Genomic DNA, 27,070 nt, shown 5'->3' on the forward strand with positions numbered 1-27,070 from the left:
GCTCCCTCTCCTGGCCCTCAGTTTCAGGTGAGGGATGGAGCAGGGGACGGAAATGCAGATAGAGATGTGAGATCCATTCCGACAAGGGGTGGTATGTAAGGTGCAGAGAGATCCGTGGAGCTGGGAGGAGCCAGGCGTGCTGAGGAAGGGTGAGGAAGGTGTTGCTGAGGACAGGGGTGATGACCCCAAGGAGGTGACGCGGGGGAAAGGGCTCCTGGAAGAAGAGGGCTCCATGCTGAGGAGGCAGCAGCACGAAGTCCCTGAGTGGGCGGTTTGGGCACAGCTGAGCCGCCGTGAGGAGTAGGGGGCGTGGTCAGGAGGCGGCAGCGCCCGACCCCATGGGACCTTGTGCCCATGGTAAGGGCTGCGGACAGCTGACCCCTCTGGCTGCAGGCGGCGGCCAGGAGGCTGGCAGCCCTGCTCGGTGTGGAGGGGACGAGAGGAGGCCTGTACCAGATGCAGGTGGAGGGGAAGCATTTGTTGTTGAAAAATTACGTGTTCAATGCCCACATCTCCCTTTTATTTAGGGTAAATGTCCTACTGGGGAGAGCGATGTGGTTATTTCAGTAAAAAAGCACGCTGACGTAGGGAGATGGGGTTGCAGCCTGGCTGATGTATGAAGTGGGAGACGTCACCAAGTGGAAAGTTCTGCAGACGTCTTAAGTTTGACGACAGGCACCCTGTGTGGCAGGGGACAGGAGGGACGCTGGTGCGGCGCGGGGTGGGAGCGTGCCGTAGGCGGGGAGGTGGACAGCGGTGTCAGACTCCCCGCCCCTGCACAATGCTGCCTGTAGTGCCATGGTGGGAAGTGGCCTGAAGAGTGGCCGAGACCCTGGCATGACAGCTGTGCCCTCCAGGGGACCTGTGGGTGTGATTCTAGGGTCAGCACCGAGCCGTGCTGGGCCACTTCTCACCCTCTCCTCTGTGACTGTTGAGTAAAATACTGACCAGCCAAACTGGTCATGTGGCTACAGGCGCTTGGATGAGGAGACAGAGAAGGTGCAGGAGGGTGGCCTGGGGTTTCCCCACACTCTGATATCCGAGGGTCCTGTGGCATGGGCTGTGGCTATTTGGCATTTCTGCTTGCATTTGACATCTGGAAGCTGGATGCTGCTCCTATTTTGGGCTGGATTTCCCAGAGGTCTCTGAGGCCAGGGCTCCCCAGGTAGGCCAGGTTATTGAAAGCTACAGGGCCATTCCTTACGCCTTCCCCTGGTGTGTCTACCTGCTGCAGGACAATCAAAGTCCCCGATCACCCAGAGGCCCTGTGCTTCCAGATCCGTGGAGCTTCCCCACCCTTCGTCTATGCTGTAGGGAGAGGTGAGTGCAAACTTCGAAGACCGAAGCAGCCTTGAGGGGCAGGGCTGTCCTTGTGGCAGGAGTTCAGAGCCACCATACCTCGCTACCTGCCTCGGCCTGCTAGCACACCATTACCACTTGTTTCTTTGCTTGGAGCCAAGATTTGCGAAAGCAAGTTACAGATGGGTGGGGTGAGCAGAGTGGAGGTTGATAGGGAGGGGTGAGGCCTGTGGCAAGGTGGCAGTGTTCACTCCATAAAGGTGGGCTGCCCTTCAGCCGATGCTCATACTGCCTGGAGCGAATGTAGGCCACTCTTGTACAAATGTGAATTCGGAGTTCCCCCCAAACAGTCCTGTGGCCAGGTCGAGCCATGGGCCAGTGACTGGAGCCTCTGGTATGTGTATGTCTTTTCCCTGCATGCTGGTTAAGATGTCAGCTCTGTCTCAGGAGTGAAACCAGTGCAGTCTGCAGTGCTGGGGACCCCAAGCTTTTGGCACCCAGAGTCCTCCTTTCCATAGGAATTGTCCACTTTGGTGGTTTGAGTTGTACTTTTAATATCTGTTGATTGAGAAAATACCTCTCATAAAGCTGGGCATAGTGATGCACACCTGTAATCCTAGCACTTGGGAGGCTGAGGCAGGAGGATCACTGCAAGTTCGAGGCCAGCCTGGGCTGCCAAGTGAGCTCAAGGCCAGCTTGAACGAGACCCTGTCTCAAAAAAGACCAAAAAAAAAGGAAGAAAGAAAAGAGCTCTCATAATGAAGGCTACTGAGAATTTGATCATATAAAGTAGGTTTGTATTTTATTTATCCTTGAAACAGTGGTCTTAACCTGGGGTCATCTTGTCCCCTCTCCAGAGCACATCTGGCAATGTCTGGAGACCCTTCTGGTTGTCACACTGGGGAGAGGGGGCATTGACATCTAGGGGGCAGGCAGGATCCTGCTGATGGCCTGTAGTGCCCAGAATGCCCCAACGAACCATGGGCCCCAAGAAACAGCAGTGTACTTGTTGCAGCCCTGGGTGGCGGTGGTGCCAGGGAGTCTCTGCCTTGGAGCGGGTGTGGAGATGTTGGTGACTGGTCATCATAGGTGCTCCTAGTTGTATTAGTCAGCTTTCTGTTGCTGTAACAACATATCTGAGACTATCAGCCCATAAAGAGGAAAGGTTTGTGGATTTTGGCCCTGGTTTGGAAGGTTTCAGTCTATGGTCTTCGGCCTTGTTGCTTTGGGCCTGTGGCAAGGCAGCTCATCGTGGCAGGAGCATGGAGTGGAACAAAGCCATTCACTGCATGGCTGGGAAGCGGAAGTGAGAGAGAAAGGGGCAGAGTCCCGAGACCCCTTTAAGGGAGCACCCTCAGTGACTGAAGACCTTCTCCTAGGCTCTACCTCTTAAAGTGTTCACCACCTCCCAGTAACACCAGGCTAGGGGTGAAGCCATTAGCATGTGGGCCTTTGGGAGACATCTAGATCCAGACTGTAGCAGTTGTCCACCTGGCCAGTGTCAGAACGGTCGGTATTTCCTGGGGACTTACTGGTGTCAGGCTTGGTGCTAAATGTCTCACATGTGTTAACTCTCTGGGACCCTACCAGTTGGCTTTATTAGTGTCCGCATTTCATGGATGAGGAAGCTGAGGCCCAGAGAGGTTGAGTAATGTGCTGATGAGATGGAGCTGGGCTTTGGAGCCCAGGTCCTTGAGGCCCAGGCCTATCCTTGTCACCATCACACTAAATGGGCCGGATTTGCTCCCGTATGCATTTCCAGATCTTTCATGTTAACCTCACGGAACTGTGGGTCCAAGACCTGTGGTTTGGGAATTACGGTGGAGGTGAACATGCAAGCGCTTGGAGCCGGGGAGACCTTGTTGGAATCCTGGCTTCTGCAAGTTGCGTGACTGTGATGGTCGCTTTGGCTCTCGGAGCCTCTGTCTCCCTCTCTGCCACACGGGGCTCACCCTGGTCCAGTCGCACGAGCTTGTGCAGGACTCGGAGATGGAGCGGCTCTCCTTGCCGTGGGAGGTGCCGTCCTGGTGGGTGTGTCTGGGGAGTGGTGGGGCGTGTTCCTCTGGTTCCCTGCCCTGCCTGCTGTGGCCCTGGCTCTCTGCCTGTGCCCACCTCCAGCTCTCCGCCCCCCAGGCTCGGAGGCCATGGCTGCCGGGCTGTGTGCCGGTCAGTGTGTCCTGAAGGTCAACGGCAACAACGTGATGAACAACGGTGCCCTCGAGGTCCTGGAGCACTTCCAGGCCTTCCGGAGCCGCCGAGAGGAGGCCCTGGTGAGCAGCCGGGGTGCAGGGGGGCCCCCACAGTGGGGTCCTTGTGGGGTGAGGGCTGCCCTCCCCTCTCAGGAGGAGCTCAGGGACATGCTGGTTGTGGGGGGCTGTGTGTAACTCAGGCCTCTGTCTGGTGTTCTCCCGAGCTGGAAGAACTGGGCCACGATCCCTCATGGCCTCACTTTTCAGTGCCGTGAGATGGGCATGTGAAACCTTTTTCTCTTACCTCACGGGCAGGCTGTGTAAACAGCCGTGTTGCTGGTAAAAATTGTTAGATTGAGTTAGGGGCCTGGCTTGCGGTGGAGGGTGAGCGCTGTCCACCCACTCAGTCATTGTTTTGCTTAGTGTTTACTGAGCACCTACTATGTGCAGGCACATTTCTTGGCCCTGGGGATATAGAAGAGACAAAGCATCTGCTCCTAGAGCTCTAACACTTTCAAAGGCTCCCCTGCCTGGGCTTCCGTGTGGAGCACAGACTGTGCTAAAGGCCAAGTGTGATGGGGGCCAAAGGAAGGTTCTAGAGTGACATCTTGGGGGCCGCTCCCAGAGTGGTATTGTCAGCAGACTCAAAGCCTGAGCTTTGGAATCGGGGCGCAGTTGGCACCTACCCTGCCTCCTCCCTGGTGTGGTGGCTGTCCCTCTCATGCTGGCTCCCTCCAGGGCCTGTACCAGTGGGTCTACCACTCCCACGAGGATGCCCAGCAGGCACGAGCCAGTCAGGAGGTGCCCAGCGAGGATCCCAGCGGTGACGGGGCCCAGGAGGAAGATCAGCCCGATGCAGGTAAAGAGAAGGTAGTGGTGCCAGGGAGCTTCTGAGGGACAGATGCATGGAGGGGTCTTGTCTCAGCCAGCTCCGTGCCAGCTGTCTGCGGTACTCCTAGGGCTGCTCTGACAAAACCCTGCAAACTCAGGAGCTTGAACAACACACACTAAACATCTCAAAGCGCCAGGAGTTCCCCTGGGCTGACATCAAGGTGTCTGAGGGCTGCATTTCTCCCTGGGGCTCTAGAGGAATCCATTTCTTGTCTGTCTGAGCTTCTAGAGACTTCCTGCATCCTTTGGCTTGTGGCTCCATTGCTGCCTGGTGGCTCCAGCCCTGTTGCCTGCACCCGCCTCAGGGTCGCTGCCATCTTTCGAACTTGCACTCCTCTGCCTCTGCCCTCGTCACTTAAAGAGCTTGTGGTAAAATTGCTCACTCCTGGACCACCCAGGCTCGTCTGGGGATCTGAGAGCTGCCTGCCTAGCAGCCTCCATGTCCTCTGCCACCCAGGCCTTCCTGGGCCTCCAGGTTCTAGGTCTGAGCAGTGTTCTGCCCACCCGCAGCCCTCAGCTCCCTGCCCGGCTGCACCCTCAGCTTTCCGCCCTGCACTATCCTTCAGGGCTGCACACAGAGCTCCACACAGAGCTCCGTGCCTCCCCGGGACCTGCTCCTCCCCTGTCCCAGTTCCTCTTCCATCTCAGGGAGCTCCTTGACTCTTTTCCTTCTCCCACGCCTCTACCTTGATTGTATAGGCTCCGCCTTCCTCCTGCACCCTGAATCTGAACCCCTCCGCCACCGGCAGCGTACCCAGAAACTTAGGCTCAGCGAACGAAAAGGTCAAGGTGGCTCCATCCGGGGCCTCACCGACATTATTGGGAGTCTCCTGCTTTCTCTCCAGTCCCAACCTCTGTGCCAGCTTCGCACTTATGGGCTGGCTCTGGTGGGGTGGAGTCCTCGTGGGGAGGTCCTCCCTCTGTAGATCCAGCGCAAGGCCCAGGCCCGCCAGTCCTGTGCTCATCTGGACCCTGGCGTCTGCCGAGTGGGGGGTTCCGCTCCCTGAGCCACTCAGACCTGCGTGGGGGTGGGACTGACCCGAGCGGGGCGTCCAGGGCAGGGGTGGGGGGCTGCGCAGTGCTCTCCTCAGCGTCCTCGCCCCTTTCCTCCCAGCCTTGCCACTGCTGTCCCTGGGGCCCCAGCTGAGCCTGCGCGAGGACAGCCCCATGGTCAGCCTGACGGTGGACAACGTGTACCTGGAGCACGGTGTGGTGTACGAGTACGCGAGCACGGCGGGCGTCCGCTGCCACGTGCTGGAGAAGATCGTGGAGCCCCGGGGCTGCTTCGGCCTCACTGCCAAGGTCTCCAGGCCCTGCCTGTCCTGCTCTGCCCTGCTCTGCCCTGCCCCGGGTGGGGACAGCTCCTCTTGCTAGGGGTGGGGACAGCTGTTTCCCATTTCCCTAGAGTCAGCCGGGGGCTCTGAAATGCCATACTTGTCCCCCGTTGGTAGCTGTGGGACTGAGAACAGTGACTTACTGGCCTCAGTTTACTCATCTACAAAACAGGCCCGCAACAGGCCTGGCCTCTCAGGGTATCGTGAAACGTGCAGCAGCGCCCCGCGGTGACCCGGGATGATGTCCTGGCCGGGGCTGGGCGGGTGGCTCAGCGGTGGTTGATGTTTCCACAGATCCTTGAGGCCTTTGCCGCCGATGACAGTACCTTCGTGCAGAACTGCAGGCGACTCATGGCCGCAAGCGCCCGCGTGGAGACCACAGCCCACAAGTTCCTCAGCGCCTGCGACTCCAAGCTGGAAAGCATCAGCCAGAGGGTCACCCGCTACCGCCAGGTGCCTGCTCCCCCCGGGGTGTCTTCTGGCTTTCTGGGCACAGGTCTCAGCCTGAGGTAGCGGGGACAGTGCGTGTCCCACGACGGCCTCTCTGCCTCTTGGTTGTCTCCTGCGCTGGCCTCATGCTCAGCCAGGCCATTCCGCCGTGGTCAGGAGGGCCCTAGGTCCCTGGGGCTCAGAGAGAGCCCTTGCGGTTGCCTGGTCACTTGCTGGCCCTGTGTGGTCCCTGAGGGGCGGGTGGGCATCCCCGCCTGAGCTCAGCAGCTGAGGAGAGGAGGGGGGTCCTCAGAGGCCTTGGACTGCACCAGGCCATGCCTGAGCCAGGCTTGGGGCTGCAGACCCTGCAGGATGGCCCACTTTTCCATTGGAGCTACTGACGGTTTGCCCAATTTCAGAATATCTGGCCTGGGCCAGGATGTGGGGTACCGGGGGGCCCAGAATCATCTGACCTCTGCCCCCATGTGTCAGTTTGCAGCCCAGCTGAGGGGTAGGGTCAGCCCAGCCTTCAAGCAGGCCACCCTGGAGCCCCACCCACTATGCGGCCTGGACTTCTGCCCCACCAACTGCCACGTCAACCTCATGGAAGTGTCCTACCCCAAGACCACGCCCTCCATCGGCAGGTCCTTCAGCATCCGCTTCGGCCGTAAGCCCTCCCTCATCGGCCTCGACCCAGAGCAAGGTACCTGAGTGTGTCTGTTAGAGTTACATTGAGATCTCGCTGTACAGATATGAAACCGGAAAGCTATCTGAAGACCCCCAGCCCAGGACTGGAATGATGGCTCCATAGTCATCAGGGATCTAGGCTTTTTCTGTCCTCCCTCACTGTCACCTCTAGGTGGGGCTTCTAACTTTCAGAATGCCTCACAGTAGAACATAGTTGCTGAAGTACCAGCCATCATGTCTGCATTTCAGGCAGGAAAAACTCCCATGGTTAAAATTTTGTTCGCACCAAAGTGGAAACCTTTTTTATGCTGTACTTTAGTGGGTTAAGAATATTGAAAGGGAAAATTTTCATTCATTAGAATTCTTGAAGTGGGTTTGTACTCTCGTGCCCAAAGGACCTGGGGCTTGTTTCTGAGTGAGCTCTGCCTTCTTCCACTGTAGGCCACCTGAGCCCCATGTCCTATACCCAGCACTGCATCACCACCATGGCTGCTCCCTCCTGGAAGTGTCTGCCTGCCGATGGAGACCCCCAAGGCCAGGCTGTCAGTGACAGCAGCTCAGGGCCGGCCAATGGGGTCCTCAGCCAGGAAGACCGGGGCCTGAGCTTCCTGCTCAAGCAGGAGGACCGAGAGATCCAGGATGCCTACCTGCAGCTTTTCACCAAGCTGGACGTGGCCCTGAAGGAGATGAAGCAGTACGTCACCCAGATTAACAGGTGAGGCCCTGCGGTGGGCTGGAGACCAGCAGGTGCGCCCCGCGGCTCTCCTGGCATCAAGCGTTGGTCTCTGTTGGGGGCCATCCTGGCCTCCACCTGCTAGATCCCATAGCTTTTCCCCATCCCTGACGGCTGTACATATCCTTAGACTTTGTCACGGGCCTCCGGGGGGCAGAACCACCCCACTGAGAAGCCGCTCTAACGGAACAGTGGATCCGGGCAGCGATCTTAGCGAGTCTAGCGATCTTAGCGAGGTGAGGGCTGGCTGGGGAAAGGCTGTCGGGCATTTATAATGCGGACATCTCAGAGAGAGACAGCTGGGCCCGTGTCCTCTTTGCTGTGAGACAGCAGGCCACACCCGCAGCCCCACTGCGTGCAGGTGCTCGCCGGCAGCGCTGAGCCGGTGTCTGTTAAAAACGTTTTTGTGATACGCCGTGCGTCTGTTCGTCGTGGGAACCGGTACAGACACAGGCGGTGTCTGCGTCCCTTTCGTCCCCCGCCGTCCTCCCCACCCTGAGACCGAGGCAAGGAGAGGGACAGCCGAGCGCACGCCTGTGCACCTCTGGATGGCGCTGCACAGCCGCAGTCTGGGGAGAGAGGACGGTTAGGTGACACCTGGGGGACACATTTGGCCAATCCGGAGGGTGAGTGATTCTGCAGGACAGATGACTCCGTTTCTTTCACCAGTAAGTGGCAGAGAAGCAGCATGGGGAGGAGGAGGAGCCATTAGATACTGGAGAGACTTGAGAGACGCCAGTCAGAGGCCGCGTCTGGCTCGGGGACCTGCTCCTAGCAGGCCACCTGGAGGAGACGCTTCCGAGACAGCCAGGGCCATTTGAGCGCAGGCTGGGTACCAGATGGTGCTCAGAGACTGCTAATGCTGTTTGGCACGGTGACAGCGGGGGTCACGTTTAAGACCGAGTTTCTGCCTTCATCCTAGTGGCATTTTGGGGGGATCGGTCTGTGTTGTGGGGCCTCCCTGGGCTTCCAGGATGGATAGCAGCATCCCAGCCTCCCCTGGTTCGATACCATAGCATCCCCACTCCCCGCGGTGACGACCTGGACTTCATCCAGTGTTCCCACATTTGCCACTGGTGGAAGAGCATTGGTTTAAAAGTATATGTCACAAGCTGGGTGTGGTGGCGCACACCTGTAATCCCAGCACTCAGGAGGCTGAGGCAGGAGGGTCATTGTGAGTTCGAGACCAGCCAGGACTACAAAGTGAGCTTGAGGCCAGCCTGATCTGCATAGTGAGACCCTGTCTCAAAAAGACAAAAAAAAAAAAGTATATGTCATGCATATATATTGATAGCTCACACAAATGGAAGTGTTTAGTAGGGAAATGACGTGCTCTCTTAGACTTGATTTAAATACTTGGAAAAGAGAAAATGAAGGAAAAGATGGTGGAAATAGGGTGGCCCCTGTGTTACCCTGTTGAAGCTGACTGCTGGGTACCTCAGGTTCAGCATGGTCTTCTTCTTTTGTGCATGTTGGAAACTTTCTGTGATTAAGGAGAAAAAATACAGGTTGTAGAGCTAGGAGGCCCGAGTTTTAGTCCTGGGCCGTATTCAGTCCTGGGTCACTTATTAGCTGTGCAGTGTTGAGCAAGTCACTTAACCTCTCTGAGCCTTTGTTTCCTCATCTGTAAAGTGGGAACAGTCATGATACTGACAGAACTGATATGTGGTAGGATTAGGTTTGGCCAGGGCTTATCAGTCACTTACATGACAGCAGACACTGTTCTAAACACGACGTACTTTATTTTAACTCTCTCAACCTTCACAGCAGACTAGAGTGCACATACTGGTATTATCTCATTTTACAGTGAGGAGACTGAGTCTCAGAAAAATTAAATAATTCACTTTATGCCTCTCAGCTAGGAAATGGCAGTAGCGAGGTGTGAGTGTGGGCTCTGACTTCAAAACCTCTGTTCTTCACTGTTACACCCTGGCTGTGGCCCACAGCCTCAATTCAGGTTACTATCTGTGTTGTTTTTATTAATAAAGTTTTACTGAAGCACAGCCATGCCCAGTTGCTTACACCCTGTCCATGATGCTTCCGTGCTGCAGTGGTAGAGTTGAGTGGTTGGCACCAAACACGCTAAGCCGGTTTGCCCCCTGCCCCTCACAAAGGGTCCTAGCCCGTGTGCAGCGTGGAGAGTGCTGATAGCTCAGTCAGGAAATGAGGGTGTCTCACACCCGACAGAGGCGCTGGTGGCATTTTCAAGGGAGGGGCACAAAGCACTGGGAGGCCCCCTCTGGGTGGGGCCGTTGTCAGGGCCCAGCGTGTTGTAGGCCTGTGCCCTTACCTTCAAGGCCTTTGTCCCCTGCAGGCTGCTGTCCACCATCACCGAGCCCACCTCAGCCGGGCCCTGTGACCCGCCCTTGCCCGAGGAGGCCTCCTCCCCACCGCTGGTCAGCGAGGAGAGCGAGATGGACAGGGCTGACCATGGGGGCATCAAGAAAGTGTGCTTCAAGGTGTCCGAGGAGGACCAGGAGGACTCAGGCCACGACACCATGAGCTACCGTGACTCCTACAGGTGGGTGGGCTGCGGGAGGCCAGGGCTGTGTGTGGTGGCCGGCGGAACCTTTGAGGCCACTGGGCTGTGGGACAGTCAGGACCGTGGGCCACCTTCAGCTGCGGGCGTCCCCGGGGGCTGGTGCCAACAGCGTGCTCGGGGGTTGACGGAGCTCCCCTCACAGCACACCCCTGCATGTCACTCAGACTCCCCTGCTCTGAAGCCAGCGTTTCAGGGCCTGGCCCTGGGACCCCTTCGTTCTGTCCCCCCACATGCTGATGGGGTGGCAGAGGAAAGGCCAGGACTCTGCAGTGTGTTTTCAAACTCAGTGTAAGACATGGGTTTCCAGGACCAACACTATTTTTACCTTACCCACAGAATAAGATTGTTTTTTGTCCGAACTCTGAGAGGGCCTGAATGATACTTCTGCTGGTTAAGTGAATCATAACGAGGTCAGTGGGATCTCAGCTAGTGGGTTAAACACACTAAGACAGATTCCTGTGATAAACCGTGTGGAGGGTGAGTAGGATTCCTTATCACAGGTGCGTGCACACTGGTCTCTAGCGCACAGTTCTCTGGTGAGACGCATTCTCAGTGGGACAGAACTTAGACCCGAAGGGGTTTGCTGAGGAAGGTTCTGCCTGGCCCTCCTGGTGTCTGCGCTCTTCAGGCTTTGAGGTCCTCTGTCCAGCTTTCCTGGCATGTGCACAGTGGGACATCTTGGAGCCTTGTGCCCATTCAAGATTTGTCTGTGTCTTGGAGTTTTCATCCCTACCTTTTTGGGTGCTCTGATTTTTCCTTTGATTGTCAGAAAGCTGAGGGAAAGAATCTTGAGACTGTGGCTGTCAGTTCCCTGGGCCTTCTTTTTTTTTGGTACCAGGAATTGAACTCAGGACGTTGTGCTTGCCAGGCAGGTGCTGTGCCGCTGAGCTACCTCCCTGGCTCCCTGGACCTTCTGGGTCTCTTTTAATTAAATGTGGGACGGGCAGGCCTGTCCTGGGCAAGACTGTTCAATGAGGAGTGAGGCACAGGGGAGCACTGGGGACACTGGACAGTAGTGACATCCAGATGTAACTGTCACTGTCCTGTCCTGAAGGGAGAGCTACCATCCTCTCCCTGCTTCTGCGGGTTTGTGCAGGGGTCTCCTAGTGTCCGCCACCCGGAGACACAGGAAACCGCTCAAACCAGAGGTCCCCATGTCTGGCTGGGCCCCAGGGGCGTGAGACCAGAGGGTGTGCGCTGTGGGTGATGGGCCTGTCTCTCGCCGTTGCAGCGAGTGTAACAGCAACCGGGACTCGGTCCTGTCCTACACCAGCGTGAGAAGCAACAGCTCCTATCTGGGCAGCGACGAGATGGGGTCCGGTGAGTGTGGCGAGCGGGCTGTTGGGAAGCTTTGTCTTGTTTGTATCTCGTTGTACTTCATCTGCATTGTGTTGCTGTGTATTACATTGCATTGAATTGCCCTGTTAATTCCATCCGTCCACTCATTCGACAACTCTATACTGAGCACCTATCATGTGCTGGGTGCTGGGTGCTGGGAGCTGGATACACAGCAGCAGTTAGAATAAAGATTCCAGTCTTCCTGAGTGTCACAGACAGGGAACAGATGAAAACACGCCCGACAAGTTACTAATGATTGTGTAAGATCGTGTGTGACATGCGGGCGTGATGAGGGCTGGGATGTCACTCAGATTGTGTGACCTGACGGCACCTGTGAAAATGACACATGTGTGTCATTTTCTCAAATCAGAAACCCAGGTGACACAGGAAAGTTCCAAGGGGCGAATAAAAATAAACCAGAATCTCATCGTGTCCCCCGGAAGTGGCCACTGCTAATATTTGGCGGTCACTAGTCAGTACACATTTATACCGATGGGTGTGTAGGTGGAGGGACGATTGGGTGGACAGACAGCGTAAATATTTTATAGATTAGTTCATACTGTGCTTGCAGCTTTTACTGAAAGCTTGACATCTGTTTATTTTAGTATGGTTTACTTGAGACCTTTAAAAACTCTATGACAAGGTCTACATCTGCGTGGTTCGTTGCTCAAGAGGCACGAGAGAGTGCCGGGTGACGAGTCCCCTTCCAACCTCGGCCCCCTGCCTCCTGCGTCTCAGGCTGTCACTCTTGTCCCTGTCACCCTGTCTTGGGTCCTTCCAGAAAAGGCTGTGCATAAAAATTTAATTTTAATTATATGTCAGTTTAACAGAAGCAAAAAAAAAGCACCAGGAAAAACGGAAGATATTGCTGAACTTCAGATAAATGTGTCATCACCTGAGATAGGCGTCTGAGCACCCGTCCCCAGGAGGCTTTGGGAGGTGGCTTCCGGGCTGCGTCTGACTGACTGGGGCTGCTGGGTGCTGAGTCAGGACGCCTGGGCCCCGGTTCCTGCGCTCTGAGCCTCTATCTCAGTTGCAGGGTGTCTCAGCCGCGCCTCACGTCTTGTGGTGTTTCGTGCCCTTTGCCCACTTTGCAGAGGAGGAAATAGAGGCTCAGGGAGGTCACGGGATTCGCTCAGTGACATGGGTCCGTCAGGCTGCCCGCCCGCCTCTGGGTTTAGGGCTCTGTGGCCGTGTTACATCCTGGAGCAAGGGGTGGGAAGCTGTGAGGTGGGGTAGCAGTGGCTGATGGCTGTGGTCCCCTCCTCCTGCCAGGGGACGAGCTGCCCTGTGACATGCGCATCCCTTCGGACAAGCAGGACAAGCTTCACGGCTGCCTGGAGCATCTCTTTAACCAGGTAGGCCCTGCCTCCACCCTGGCGCGGCCCTGGCTCCCTGCTGTCACTCCTGGCAGAGCTGGGACACCAGGGCTGGGGCGAGGGCCGTGGGCCACAGGTCCCAGCAGTCGGAGGCCCCCGGGGGCTGTGCTCAGCCTGGTGCTTCTCGCTGTGCAGGTGGACTCCATCAACGCGCTGCTCAAGGGGCCTGTCATGAGCCGGGCGTTTGAAGAGACCAAGCACTTCCCCATGGAGCACAGCTTACAAGGTGAGGGGACAGCACAGGACGCCGGTCACACCCTTTGCCTGTGGGGTGGCCCTGAGCTAATCAGAGTCAGTGGATTCTGGGCCGTGCAGCAGATCCAGCCCATGGCCTGTTTTTATGTCTGCGCTGAGGATGGTTGTTTCATTTTTAAAGAATTGCAAAAACAAAGCACATAAACAACAAGGAAGCATGTGTGCCGGAGACCCCAGGCCCTGAAAAGCCTAACACAGTTACCCGCTGGCTCTTCATGGAGGTGGTCTGTGGCCTGGGGCTGGACCCTGGACCTCCTGGCCAGCCTGTTGGTGACGTGAGTGGAAGACCTGGAGCATTTTTCCTGACCTCAAATGTCCTATCGTCTATCACCCGATCCACAGAACCTACTCACATCTTCACATTTTTTAATCACACTCATTTGACATAGTTTTGTCCCTTTTAGAAATTTGATTTTGAGAACACCTTATTAAACTCCTTTGATGAAAAGCTAGTATGACATGCCATAAATGAATAATAAACCATGCCATAAATGTAATGGAAATGAAGTCATCTCGCTGCGGTTAGGCACTTTGCCTTCCCAGGCCCTTTGATCCTACTCAAGAGCGGGGTTCACAAGTGAAAGAAACTTTAAGGCCTCAGCAGCACTACACTTCCTTCTTGAAGTGATTGGGAGGAAAAGAAAGTGGAATTTCTCATGAGCTCCCCGCCACTTTGGTCCCATTTACCCACTTAACCTCACTCCCCATCTGCCCACCGTCTTCCCGCATCTGTCCATCTGCCCAACCAGCATCTGTCCATGCATCGCTGCATCCAGTAAGTGATGCCTCCAGAACCAGCTCGTGCAGGCCTGTGCTGGGCGCTGGTGACTGTGAGACAGACCAACGCTAGTGTGGGAGATAGATGCGGTCAGGCAGCCGCCTCTGAGTGAGTGGGGCACGGGGTAGTGAGGAGTCGGGGCCCCGCTCAGCTGCCCCTTCCGTTCTCTTGGAGCACCTCCCCAGCACCTCCCCAGCGATGGACCTCAGAGACATGAAACAGCAGGGAAAGACGAACTGCAGATGTCTCAGGAACCTGCAAAGGGGTCAAAGGAGCAAGGGCCTGTGTCTGCCTAGCCTTTGAATGGTCCTGCTGGGGCCAGATTCCCTACCCAGCCGTGTGACTTTAGGCAAGTCACTTTCCCACTCTGTACCTGGGAGTCCTCCTGCTTGTAAAGAAGGTATTAGACTAAGTGCTAGCTCAACTGGCTGTGGCAATAAGGAGAAGCTTTCTGTGTCTATGGCCTGTAGATCTAGAAGAAAAGGATGCTGTGATTAATTTGCATTGTCTGCACTGGATTGGTTGTAGCCGTTGGGAGTCTTACTGTAGTCTCAAACTCGCAGAAAGGAGCGCTGAGCTTGATTAGTGATGTCTGCCATGGGTGCAGTACTATGAAGCAGTCACACACTTACCATGTGTTTGGCCCCCATGGACTTGATGATAACCAAGGCATAGGACATTGTGCCACTGCTCTCCAAAGCCACCTCTGTCCCTTTCCTGTCCCAGAGTTCAAACAGAAGGAAGAGTGTACCATTCGTGGCCGGAGCTTGATCCAGATCAGCATCCAGGAGGATCCCTGGAACCTCCCCAACTCCATCAAGACCCTCGTGGACAACATCCAGCGATACGTGGAAGGTCGGTGGGCAGGGAGGAGATGTCACCCTGGGGTACAAGGCTGTGGATGTGGACTCTGACAGACCCTGGTTGGGTCCATCTCAGGCCCCATGTGTCCATGGCCGGGGTAGGACAGGAACAGCTGATACCATCCTCAGCTGAGGTCTTGCCTCTGAGCTAGAAGTCTTTGTTGACCTGGTGCTGTCCTGCTTTCCAGAAGGGCAACTGGTTAAGGGTGTGGACTCTCAGCCAGATTGGCAGGACTTGTGTCCCAGTTCCCCCACTGCTGGCTGTGTTACCCTGGCATGTTCCTTGACCTCTCTGGGCCTTCTTTCTTCACTCTCCCTTGTTGTTGAGGATAAATAAATCAGTACAAAGCAAGCCCCTAGGACACTGCCTGCCTGGCTCAGCCTCAGTGAGTGGGCATCCTGCACCTGCTCTTGCTGTCCCCACCCTAGCCCCAGGTACCTCTCACATGGCTTCTAAAAAGGACCTCAAGGAGCTAAGTCCGAAGGCCCTATGAGTGTTTTTTTGCAAGGCCTTTCTGGGCCCTGGAGCATCTCTGAAGGAAGGAGGCGGGTCTGGCCTCTCTGAGGAGGAAGTGAGCATTAGAGGGCTGGGCTGTGATGCTCTAGGATGTGCGCACGCTCCCAAGTTACACGCGTGTGTGTGCCATGCGCTTGGCTGTCGGCTGGTGTGTGACTGGCCGTGTCTTTGTGAGTGTGTGCACTGCAGGTGAAAGGGCTGGCTTAGATCTCTTCAGCAGGGACTTGGGGGCGGGCAATGCTGACAGGTGGGACTCCACTCCCCGCATGCCTGGGGGTCCCTGGAATTCACCGAGGCTCAGTAAGAGCTCCCCGGGAGAGCCCAGCCTTAGCCTAGCCAGAGCGTCTGCGGGGCAGCACGCACGGCCGCAGGGCCAGTCCCTGTCACTGCCCGCGCCCAGCCGCCTCCTCTCCACTCTCCTCCTTCCAGATGGAAAGAACCAGCTGCTCCTGGCCCTGCTCAAGTGCACAGGTGAGACTCCGAAGGGGCGACTGCGGCCACACGTGTCACACACACACCTAGGTGTGCCAGCAGGGGCCCTGGCAGCGGATCTTGGGGGCCCCTCCCAGTGGCCACGGTTGGCTTTGCCATGGTGTGCCAGGCCCTGTGCTCGGGAGAGCAGCACATGGGGGGAGGCTCGTCACAGAGCCTGGGCCTGGCGGGCAGTGGAGGATGGCGCTGCAGAGAACTGGGGGTCCTATCCTTCTGTCCTCCCGGAAGTCCCCAGCCAAGGGAGCTGCAGTAGGACTCAGGTCACAGTATAGATTACTGAAAACCACTTGGCCAGAGCCTTTATTTTGTTGTCAATAACCTGAGAAGACCGGGACTCTGCATGATGAATTGCCCGAGACTGGCCGATTCTTCAGTCCGAGTCCAAGTCAGGGACGGGTTGGGATGAGGCTGGGCGGAGAGGCCGCAGTTTCCAGGGGAGAGATGGCCATGTGCGTCTGTAGCGTAGCTTTGCTGGCATCCAGTGGGCTGGGCGTCCATGGAGGCCCGGGGAAGGCCGTTATTTCCTGAGATATGGATGGCTGAGCTGGTGAGGGGTGTGGCCTGGGGCCCGCTGGCTTGCTGGTGGAGCATTGGTTTTGTCTAGGTAGCTGGACAAAGAACTGTCTAGGTAGCTGGGCTGTCCACTACAGCTAGGGCCCTTGGCGGGGTGGTAGAGCTGTGGGCCTGGGTGTGGGGTGTGTCCTGCTCACACCAAGGAGCACCGCCCACCCGAGGCTCCCTGCACCCCCAGACGCCGAGCTGCAGCCGCGCCGGGACGCCATCTTCTGCCAGGCCCTGGTGGCCGCCGTGTGCACCTTCTCGGAGCAGCTGCTGGCCGCCCTCAGCTACCGCTACAACAATAACGGCGAGTACGAGGAGAGCAGCCGCGACGCCAGCCGCAAGTGGCTGGAGCAGGTGGCGGCCACGGGCGTCCTGCTGCACTGCCAGTCCCTGCTCTCGCCAGCTGCCCTGGTGAGTGAACCAGGGTGCATGAGCCACCTGCTGTCGCTGCGGGCAGAGGGGTGCTCCTGTCTCAGCCTCCCTGGCCCCGTCTTTCATGTGGCAGCTGTTTGCTGAGCACCTATGTGCTGCTGTTAGTAAAATCAGGAGCGGTTGGGAAACGAAAATCGGAGCAGGAGTCCTGGGTAGGACGGGGTCCTACATCCAGGACTTACGTCCTGGGGGAGACCTGAACAGGCAAGTAGATGAGTGACTCACAGGCAGGGGCCGCTTTACCCTCCGGCGACCTTGGGCATATCTGGAGGGGTTTTCGGTTGTGGCAGCTGAGGGAGCCGGGGGAGCAGAGGGACTGTAACTGGTACCCAGTATGTAGAGGCCAGGGAGGCCCCAGCACATCCCATGAGGTGCCCCAGTACTGGGGCCTAGGGTTCCTAGGGAATCTGGAGGCTCAAGCATGGGCTAGAGGGAAGTGTGGCCTCACAGCGCCCTCTGCTGGCCACTGCTGTGACAGGCGAGTGCTTGTCTGGGCGGAGAAAGGCTATCAGACCCTAAACCCTTGATGTCCACTTCTCAGCCCAGACCTCAGCTAGCCAGGTAAATGGTCTGGCGCAGGATGCTGGGGCAGAGGGCTCAGCAAGGGGTGGGAGATGAGGTCAGTGGGGCCAGAGCTGTAGGGCTGGGGCTCCATTCTGTGCCTGAGGAGGGCTCGGAGGCCTGAGGTGGGCAGTAATGTGACTTGGGCTGAGTTTTTCAGAGATAGCTTAGAGCTGGGGGTGGGGGTTGGAGGGAAAGGATGGCGGGGGTGGGGGTGGGGCTCCAGTGTGGGCCTGGTGGGAGCCCTGAATTTGGGTGTTGGAGTTGGAGGCTGGTGGGTGGGGCCGGAGGACATCCTGTGGGCCCACCTGCGACACAGGTCGGGGCTCACATACACGGTAAGGGAAAAGAGAACCTGAAAAGCCCTGAGATTTTGAGCTAGGACGGAGGGAGGGCAGTAAGGGAGGAAGTGGAGACTTGTCTTTGGGTGGGCTGGGTTGGAAGCGGTTGCTTTAGTAGTCAGCTGTGGTGGTCTCAGCAAGGCAGGAAGTGGTTTTCCTGGGACCGCTCAGCAAGTTAGAGCGCAGGTAGGTTTGGGCCCTTGTGAGGCGCAGGACAGCCGTGGAGCCAGCCGTGATGGCACATGCGGAACCACACTCAGGGCTGGCACCTCGTGGCCCACAGCCAGGGTCCAGAGCTGGGTCACTCATGTTGAAGCAAAACTCCAGGGCAGGGCTGCATCTGAACCACTGTGTCTTCTTCCTATAGAAAGAGGAACGGACCATGCTGGAGGACATCTGGGTGACCCTGTCGGAGCTGGACAATGTCACTTTCTCCTTTAAGCAGCTGGACGAGAACTACGTGGCCAGTGAGTGATGCCTCTCAGCCCTGCATTTGGGGTCTCGAGGACAGGGGCTGTCTGTCCCTGCCGTGCCTCCCGCCCCAGGGTTGACCAGAATCAGCACCCACCACGAGTCAAAGCTGACCTTCAGGGTCCATATCATAGAAGAACCATAGCTTATTCTCACAGACTTTCTGCCCAGAGATGTCCTTCTTTGGGGTGAAGCCTTGTTTGGATTTTTAAGGACTTATACCATAGTTAGCTAAGATTCTTTAGTCCTTTCTTCTTCCCTCCCACACATCCTCCCACCCCCTGCCCACCCATCCATCCACCTACCCATCCTCCCACCCGTCCTCCCACCAATCTACCCACCCATCCACCCACCCATCCATCCATCTCTCCATCCATTCACTTGCTTCCCCATCCCCCCACGATCTACCCATCCTCCCACCCATCCCCCCACCAACCTACCCATGCACTCATCCATCCCTCCACGTGTCCATTTGACCACCCATCTACCTGTGCATCCATAACAAGAAACACATGGTTTGCGTCCAGCAGAATTTTGGGTTCTGGCCCCTGTGGCTCTGCCCTCCTGGAGCTCCACTTTAGCCCAGTGGGTCTCACCCTGGTTATACCCCAGAATCACTGGGGGAGCTGTTCAAGGATGCTGAGCCCCTGTCCCTAGCCAGGCTGAGTCAGCGTGGGGTGGGACTGGGCCCTGGGTCCTGGCCATCTGGGGACGAGAACCTGGGCTGGTTTCCTAAGCAGTGTTGCTCCAGGTGTGGTCTCTGGACCAGCAGCACCTGGGAACTGGCTGGAAAGACTTCTTCTCAGACTTCCACCCAGAGCTCTTCAGGTGAAAAACTCCAGGGCAGAGGCTGGGCATCTGTGTGTCACAGCTCCCCTCAGGGCCCCTGCTGCAGCACATGCCAGCTTTGTTTCACTTCGCCAGAACCCTTTTAGAAGCTGGGTATGGTGAAACACCCAGAAATCCCAGCACTCTGAGAGACTGAGGCAGGAGGGTTTTGAGTATACTGATTTAGCAAGACCCTTTCTCAAATATGATAAAAAAAGGGCTGGGGGTGTAGCTCAGTGCCAAGGCCCTGGCTTCAATCCTCAGCACCATACACACACACACACACACACACACACACACACACACACACAAACCCCCAAAGCCATTTTTTAGTAATTGCTACATTGCCTTGAAATGTTAATGCTACCAGTGTATTCTGTTTATGTGCCTTGCATCTGTGCTTTTTCCGTAGAAAGAGTGAGGTTTTTTCCCTGCCTTCCCTCTCAAAAACCAACTTTCACCTCCTCAGGGTGTTGTCACCCTCGTGAGAATGTGCAGACTGCAGCCTAGAGGGAGGCAGGTTCCTTTTCAGGTCCCCATTGAGCTGAAGGCGGGGGCTGCTTGACTGTGGGCTGACCTGGGCCCAGGGAGAAACACCGATCCATTAGTAATGCCTGGCAGGGTACAGGATGGGGTCTGAGTGCTGCAGTTGCTGGCCCTGCCAGAAGCCCATCCTGGAGGGAGCAGATAAGATGCAGGTCCCCTGAATGTGGCTTCTGTTAGGTGGGGGCCTGAGGCGAAGAAGCAGCAGGGGACTCTGCAGACACAGGCTGCTGGCTGTCCTGCTGAGCAGAGAAGGGCAGTGGGAACAGGACCTGTTGGAGGAGGCGGAGGGAGGGCAGAGGCTGCTCTTCCGGTGTGGGACTGTCTGAAGCTACCCGCTGGGATAGGCGAACAAAGAGATCTCGGGGCGCATGGACATGGGAGCCCCAGGGTGTGCCTTGAGGCTGGGAAGACCCGGCTGGGAGTCCGCCCTCTTGAGTGGGGTGACAGGGAGGGCCCCGGACGCTGTGGAAGGGCGGGCTCCCCTTGAGCCACCGTGCTGAGCACTGTCCCCCGGTCCCCTCACAGACACCAACGTCTTCTACCACATCGAGGGCAGCCGGCAGGCGCTGAAAGTGGTCTTCTACCTGGACAGCTACCACTTCTCCAAGCTGCCGTCCCGCCTGGAGAGTGGGGCCAGCCTCCGCCTGCACACTGTGCTCTTCACGAAAGGTGAGCTGCGGGCGGCTGGGGGGCCACGGCGTCTGGCCAGGGCCACGGGGCACTTGGCGACCTAGTCACCTGCCCTCACCCCTCCTCCCTCAGCTCTGGAGAGTGTGGAAGGGCCGCCCCTTCCAGGCAGCCAGACGGCGGAGGACCTGCAGCAGGAGATCAACACGCAGTCCCTGGAGAAGGTCCAGCAGTACTACCGCAAGCTCAGGTACCTGCCTGGGCCTCGGCGGGCACGGGAGTCAGGAAGCCAAGGCCAGGCTCGGGCGTGCATGGCAGCACCACAGGCCAGTGGGCAGTGACTCTTTTCTGGGCACCTACTGTGTGCCAGGCCTTTGGCCTGCACGGGAGTGTCACGGCAGTGTGCATGGGAGGCCGTGCTAACCCATTTACAGGTGGGAAAGCGATTCCCAGAGAACATCCAGCCTGCCCGAGCCCACACAGCCAAAAGCGGCTGATCTTTGGCTCCCAGTCCCCTGGCTTCCAAGCTGCTCCTCTGCGGAGCCCAGCTGCTTCTCTCAGTCCAAGTCGGGGTTGGAGCTGGGAGGGAGGTGAGGGCCTGGGGTTCTTGGTCTTGAGAAAGAGGTGAGGCTCCTAGGGCCTTGTCCCCGAGGGAGGGCAGGCCTAGGGGGGCAGCTGGTGAGTTCTGCAGCTCCTGCCACCAGGACCCTCTGCCACAGCCCTCCTGCTTCTGGGACCCAGGGAGGCTGAGGATTGGTGTGGGGAGGGCCGACCTTACCGCTTGAAAACGGGAGAAAGATGCTTATGTCCAAGTGCCAGCAAGAGCATTTGGCCACACAACTTAAAACTGGCACCTGTTTGACCAACACCATGGATCTGTTCTGTGCCGTTCGCTTGAATGATCGCTCACTGACCCCCTCATTCATTTGCATACATCCACGGGGTCTTCTGGGGGCCCCACGCTGGCTGGATACTTGTGTGGGAATCAGCACGCAGGAAAACCAGCTCTGTTCTTTATCTGGCTGACACCTGGTCTTGTAAATAAAGTTTTATTAGCACACAAGCACCTTCATGGGCACCATCTGGCTGGGTTGAGTGGGTTGCAGACTCTGGTCTCAGGCCTCCAGGACTCACTGGTTGGCCCTGTACAGCAGCAGCTTGCCGACCTGACACACAGCCACATCCGCCCAGGCGGTGCCGCTGCTCGGAGGGTTGGGGTGGGGCGGGGTGGAGGAGCAGGTGACCGTGGCACCCACAGCCCTGCCAACATTCTCCACGGTTCCTTCTGAGGGCGCAGGGTTGTGGCTGAAGAGGCTGCCCCATGGGTAGGGGCGGAGAGCAGCGGGTGTGCACCCGCCCAGCCCCGGCTTTGTCTCTCAGGGCATTTTACCTGGAACGGTCTAACCTGCCCACGGACTCCAGCACCACTGCAGTGAAGATAGACCAGGTGCGTCCTGTGCCGGCGTGGGCGGGGCAGGGCTGTCAGGGCAGAAGTCCGAGGGTCCTTCCTCCAGGAAGTCTCCCAGGATGGCTCTTCGTCCTGGGACTGCCTCATTAGGGGACTTACTCCCAACTCCCACTATGCCTCTCTCCTTAACCCTTTCTGGCGTCAGCGTTTCTTGGGTGGAGTCACAAACCTCTGCCGGGCGGGGTCCACACCACGTCCTTCGTGTTTGCTTCAGATGTGCTGCCAGCACTGAGAAGTGAAAAGCGTTCCTGGAAGGTTCAGTTTTCCTTGGGAAACGGAAAGATCGGGATGTGGGGGCCACGTTCCCAGGCCTTGCAGGGTGGCTGCCTCTTCCAAGGACCCCCGATGCCCTTTGGGACCATGGGGCTCCCCACACCCCGGGCCTCCTGACTGGGACATGGGTTTCCGTGTGCCCGCCTTGGGGCTCGTGGCTGGGGCTCTGAAAAAGGTGGCAGCTTTAGTCGTTGGGGACGTTGTGGTCTGGCTGGCCGGCACGTCACTGTGCACAGTGAGCCGGTGTCTCCCACCTCCACATGGTGGTCGGGGAAAGTTGGGGGCTGAGGGAAGGCTCGTCCTGGGGAGGTGCAGCTTGAGCCGATTGCGACAGGTGTGGTTTGGAGAGGCGAGAGGGCCCTGCTCAGGCTTTGGTGGGAACACATCTGCAGGTGAAGGGATAAATCAGAAGGCTGGACCTAAAACACATGGTGGATACCGAACACCAGCTGGTAGAGCAGTGGGGAGCCACAGATGGTTCTTGAGCAGAGGTTGTAGCAGTTAATTGGGTTGTAAGCTCAGGGAGGGGAGCTGGGAGGACAGATACAATGGCAGAGCTGAGTGAGAAGGATGAAAGGGAGGAAGGTTGGGGTTCCTTAGGGTTGTGGGGCCCCCTGACCGCCCGGGCGCCTTGCAGCTCATACGCCCCATCAACGCCTTGGATGAGCTGTGCCGCCTCATGAAGTCCTTCGTTCACCCCAAACCTGGTGCGGCTGGGAGCCTGGGAGCAGGCCTCGTCCCTGTGTCCTCAGAGCTCTGCTACCGCCTGGGGGCCTGCCAGATTGCCATGTGCGGCACAGGCATGCAGAGGTGAGCCTGGGCCCCGTGGGGGGGCGGGCTGGGGCTGCGCAGGCTTCTGGGAAGCTCGGGTGCACGGGACAAGGAGGTGGGAAGACTGCATTCAGATCCTGGCCCGGCCACTGCCTGCCGGACCCAGACAAGGCCTTGGCCCTCTGGATGCAGTTGGTCTGTGCAGTGGTCCAGCAGGGATGGTCCGCCCAGGGTGCTGCAGTCACTGTGGGGCAGCTGTGCCGTGCGGCCCCTTTGTGTACCGTGGGCGGCAGACGGGTCAGCTCCGTAGTGCAGAGCTGGAGACCTGGCCGCCCCGCGCCTTCCGCCCTCTGCCTTGCTGCTTGTCCCTGGAGAGAGAGGCCGCCTTTCCCGCGAAGCCTTCCCTGTTTGAAGCAGCTCCCTCCCCCACTGTCCCCGGAGCCCTTGCCACACAGCTACCAGGCTCATCTAGGGGCTGGGTGTTCCCCGCCCCGGGGCAGGAACCTGTTCGACCCCATTGTCGCACGCGGGCACCTAGCACCTAGCACCTAGCACCTGCGGAGTAGCCATTTCAGCAGATCCTTGTTCTCGTGGGCGTGGAGACCCTGTGTCTGTGTCCACGGCAACAGCGCCCTTCTACCTCGCAGGGAGCAAGCGCCTGCCCCGGGGCGCTCAGCCAGGGCGCAGCTCTGCTCCTGCGCTGTGGGCGGTGTTGGGAGATGCGCATGGGCGCCACACCGGGGAGAGGGAGCCCAGGGCTGCTGCTCGTGTCCCGCGGAGCACAGGACCGCGGTCTCTGTCGGCCCACACTGGCCACCTTCACAGTCGTCCCTGTTTCACAGTGAGGGAAACCAAGGCGCAGAGGGACGGATGAGTCTGTCCAGGGTCACAGAGCAGCGAGGGGCAGGGGTGGGTAGCACCCAGGAGGCCTGGGGCCTGGAACCGTTGAGAGCAGACGTGAGCCTGGGTCCCGCGTGTCCGTGTCAGACCCTGCCGAGCGTGGCGAGGCTCCCGGGAAGCCCACCGTGGCCGCTCAGTGAATGTTTCCCTTATCCTCGCCCACCGAGGCGCTGGGGCCTCGTGGTGCCGCCTCACGGGGTGCGCACGGCTCGGCCGTGGGCCTCATGGCTGCCCGGAGGAGAGAGCGGGCAGGGACGAGGAGGGACAGGCCAGCATGGCCTCCCTGACTGAACAAGGATGCCGGGGTCCGGGGAGCCGGTGGGCCCCTCCCCGGAGAGGATGGGAGGGCGGGAGGCCTTGGCGGGCCCGAAGCCGCTCCACCCCACTTCACTCTCTTGCCCCTGGTCCTTCACACCCGCAGGAGCACCCTGAGTGTGTCCCTGGAGCAGGCGGCCATCCTGGCGCGGAGCCACGGGCTGCTGCCCAAGTGCATCATGCAGGCCACGGACATCATGCGGAAGCAGGTGAGGCCCGGCCGTCCCCGGGGCCGAGGGCGGGTGCTGGGCGGTGTGGGCATCCTGGAGCCCCCTCCCCACGCCTCTCAGGTGCCCCAGTGTCGTGGAGGCCCCGGGCCAGACGGCTTTTCCTTTCCAGGGCCCCAGGGTGGAGATTCTGGCCAAAAACCTCCGAGTGAAGGATCAGATGCCCCAGGGTGCACCTCGGTGAGTGGCTGCCCTGTCCCTTCCCTCCAGGAAGCCAGGACCAGGCCTGGGTTGGGCGTCGGACTCCGGGTCTTACCCAGGGGCCCTCTGGTGCTCTGATGGGGCCCTGCGTCTGCCTTGCGGAACCCACAGATAAGGCTCAGTCGTTACCCACCCTCCCAAGGGGCGTCAGTGGTTCCTGGGAGGACCAGGCAGCATCTCCACTGCCAGCCATGGGGTGGCCGCTTGGTGGGTCCCCTCCGCCTGACCGCACGGCCACGGCGGAAGCCCCACCCTCTGTCCTGCCACCGCCGTGTGCTGTTTCAGCGCCATTGCAGCTCCGATGGGGACCTTGACCCCTTTCCGTCGGTCCCTTTTCTCATACCGAATTTGCCCTCAGCATGTGATTGCAAGTTTCAAGTAACTTTTTATTTTGAAATAGTTTAACTCACAGGAAGCTGCAGAAACAATGCGGTAAGTGAGGAGCGTTCAAGGGCGGGCTGTACTCCGCGAGGCCCGCTTTGTCCTTTAGGAGCAAATCTGACGTGGGAACATCACCAGATTCAGAGCCAGGCGCAGTGGCAGACGCCTGCGACCCCAGCACGCAGGAGGACCATGAGACTGTCTCAAACACTGGTACCCCGCTGGGATGCTGTGTCAGTCTCTGCTCACAGGCATCCATTTGAGCCAAACAACCCAGCTCTAACCACTGTGTCGCCTCGTGGCCCTGCTTGCCCTGCAGGGGAGGAGACCACCTGGGGCAGGAGACTGGGCACCGGGGGAAGGCGTGGCAGTGTCCATAGTTTTCCTTTCCTCTCTTTTCATACCTAGGGAGTGTTTGTTTTCTGGGTGTGAATTACCTATTTTTTTTTTTTTTTTTGTCTTTTTGAGACAGGGTCTCGCTATGCAGTTCAGGCTGGCCTTGAGCTCACTTTGTAGCCCAGGCTGGCCTCAACTGGCAACGATCCTCCTGCCTCAGCCTCCCGAGTGCTGGGGTTACAGGCATGCGCCACCACGCCCGGCGTACCTGTTTAAATAAAAGTGGAAACAGTAGTGCTAAGCGCCTCTGCTGCCCAGACCCCTCACTCTTTGCCTCCACCTCTAGGCTCTACCGCCTGTGCCAGCCTCCTGTGGACGGCGACCTCTGACCACAGACAGACGCACTGTGCCGCGTGTGGGATGTGGGAGGACACAGTGGAGCCATGCTCTCCGGCAGAGCCTCCTGCAGCTTTGGCGCTGGCCGCTCCTGCCCGGGTGTGCCTGGCCTCTTCCACTGCCTCCTTCGAGGATGCACCCGTGACCCTGCGCTCTCACGACTGGCTCATCTGCCCGGGTGGCACGACCTCCATCCTCCCGCCAGAAGCCCGAGGGGTCCAGGGACCCAGAGCTCATGGGTGCGGTGAAGGCCTGGACTTCAGCCTGGCAGGTCCCACAGGGGACAGAGAGGAGGTCATGGGGCGCACCTGCACTTTCGAAACCCCCAGGTCCACATTCCAGGAGGCCACGCTCGTCTCCCCGTCCTTAGCTTCCAGACGCACCAGCCCTGCACGGACCCACTCGGCAGACACGGGGAGGCTGGGGCGTTGGCAGGAGAGACGGAGGCATAGGGCCCGGCACCGCGCCCACGCCAGGCCCCAGCGTCGCTCACTGCCAGCCCTGGGCACAAGATTTGCTCTGACTTTATTTATATGGCGTGACATCTCTGCGGTTTATATTTTGGGGTTTTTTTTTGTTGTTGTTGTTGAGATTTTTTTCTAAGGTTGTATGATTATATATTTGACATTTTAAATTTCAGAGAGAGGTATATTGTCTAACAGGACCAACATAACGTAGTATTGACAACTTTACCCAGTTCTACTAAAAAAAAAAAGAAAAAAAAGAAAAAAAAAAAGAAAAAGAACTAAATTATTGAAAAATTTTAAAATGTTGGTATTTCCTCTTTTTTAATATTAGGGTCATACAGTGCCCCTCACAGGTGTTGACTCCTTCCTTCTCTGCCCACCCCTCGGTCTCCAGCACTTGTGCGGGTTCAAGACTTCGCTCTGGACAGTGGCAGGAAGGGTTTGAGAGGTGGTCTGGCCAAGGCTGGGGACCAGGGGTGCTGAGCCTCTTGCCTGAAAAGCGTCACGTGCAGGTCAGGGCCCTGGGACGCCCAGTGGTGGTGGACTTTGTAATTTATTTTTTTGATGTTAACTTTGCAGAGCAGGGCATTTGGGGCACCTCAGTCAAAGAGAGAGACAGGCAGTGGCCCTGCCCTCCTGGGCAGAGGGACCCCTCTTCACTTTGTTCCCCAGCCTCTACATCTCCAGGGAAGGGTGGCAGAGGAGGAAGGCAAAGGATGTCTGGTCACTCAGGCTGGCTGGGGACATGGATGTGGGACTCCTGCTGAGGTATCTTGGTCCCTTCGGACCCCAGGATCCCCTGTCGCCACCACACACAAGATTGTAAGAGGCGGCTTTGTCGCTGTTTCTTGCTGTGGTTAGAAAACCAAGGACCCACTTTAGCCCTGCCAAGGGACACGGAGAAGGGCCCTGAGGGCCAGGGTGCCGTGCACTGGTTTACTTTAAAGTGTACAGATTCTTCTCGTTAAATACATGATAGATTTTTATTATTATTAAAGTCAGTTTATAATACAAAGAAGGAGGCTACGATCTGCTTAGTCTGTGGTGAGTGGTGTGGGCGGACGAGCTCAGAAAGCCATGCGGAGGACGGTTCCTGCGGTTCCAGTGGTCCCAGTGGTTTGGGTCTCTACGGTCAGGGTCCTTGAACCAGTGGCCCCTAAACCAGGGATGTCCCCACTTTGTGCCTCAGTTTGCTCTTTAATAGTTGGAACAGTTCAGCTTCCCTTAAAATCCCTTAGTCTA

At 57.9% G+C, this 27,070-nt stretch overlaps 1 protein-coding gene across 1 annotated transcript in view; it reads left to right on the forward strand.

Moving 5' to 3' along the window:
• Prex1 (phosphatidylinositol-3,4,5-trisphosphate-dependent Rac exchange factor 1) overlaps positions 1-26,846 on the forward strand; it is a gene marked incomplete at its 5' end in the record, with an annotated part of 171,503 nt that extends 144,657 nt beyond the window's left edge. The window contains 22 exon segments of the mRNA XM_013518315.1: positions 1,235-1,320; positions 3,433-3,569; positions 4,227-4,347; positions 5,494-5,681; positions 6,008-6,166; positions 6,635-6,845; positions 7,271-7,544; positions 9,877-10,083; positions 11,336-11,424; positions 12,718-12,800; positions 12,957-13,047; positions 14,581-14,709; positions 15,664-15,705; positions 16,478-16,698; positions 17,989-18,088; positions 19,992-20,135; positions 20,229-20,343; positions 21,474-21,540; positions 22,472-22,644; positions 23,927-24,029; positions 24,160-24,227; positions 25,312-26,846. Of these exon segments, the coding sequence (XP_013373769.1) occupies positions 1,235-1,320; positions 3,433-3,569; positions 4,227-4,347; positions 5,494-5,681; positions 6,008-6,166; positions 6,635-6,845; positions 7,271-7,544; positions 9,877-10,083; positions 11,336-11,424; positions 12,718-12,800; positions 12,957-13,047; positions 14,581-14,709; positions 15,664-15,705; positions 16,478-16,698; positions 17,989-18,088; positions 19,992-20,135; positions 20,229-20,343; positions 21,474-21,540; positions 22,472-22,644; positions 23,927-24,029; positions 24,160-24,227; positions 25,312-25,354 (2,851 nt within the window).
• Positions 26,847-27,070: the final 224 nt, after the last annotated feature.

The sequence above is a fragment of the Chinchilla lanigera genome, unplaced genomic scaffold (assembly GCF_000276665.1).
Source record: "Chinchilla lanigera isolate Chin_1 unplaced genomic scaffold, ChiLan1.0 scaffold00044, whole genome shotgun sequence".
Taxonomy (NCBI): Eukaryota; Metazoa; Chordata; class Mammalia; order Rodentia; family Chinchillidae; genus Chinchilla; species Chinchilla lanigera.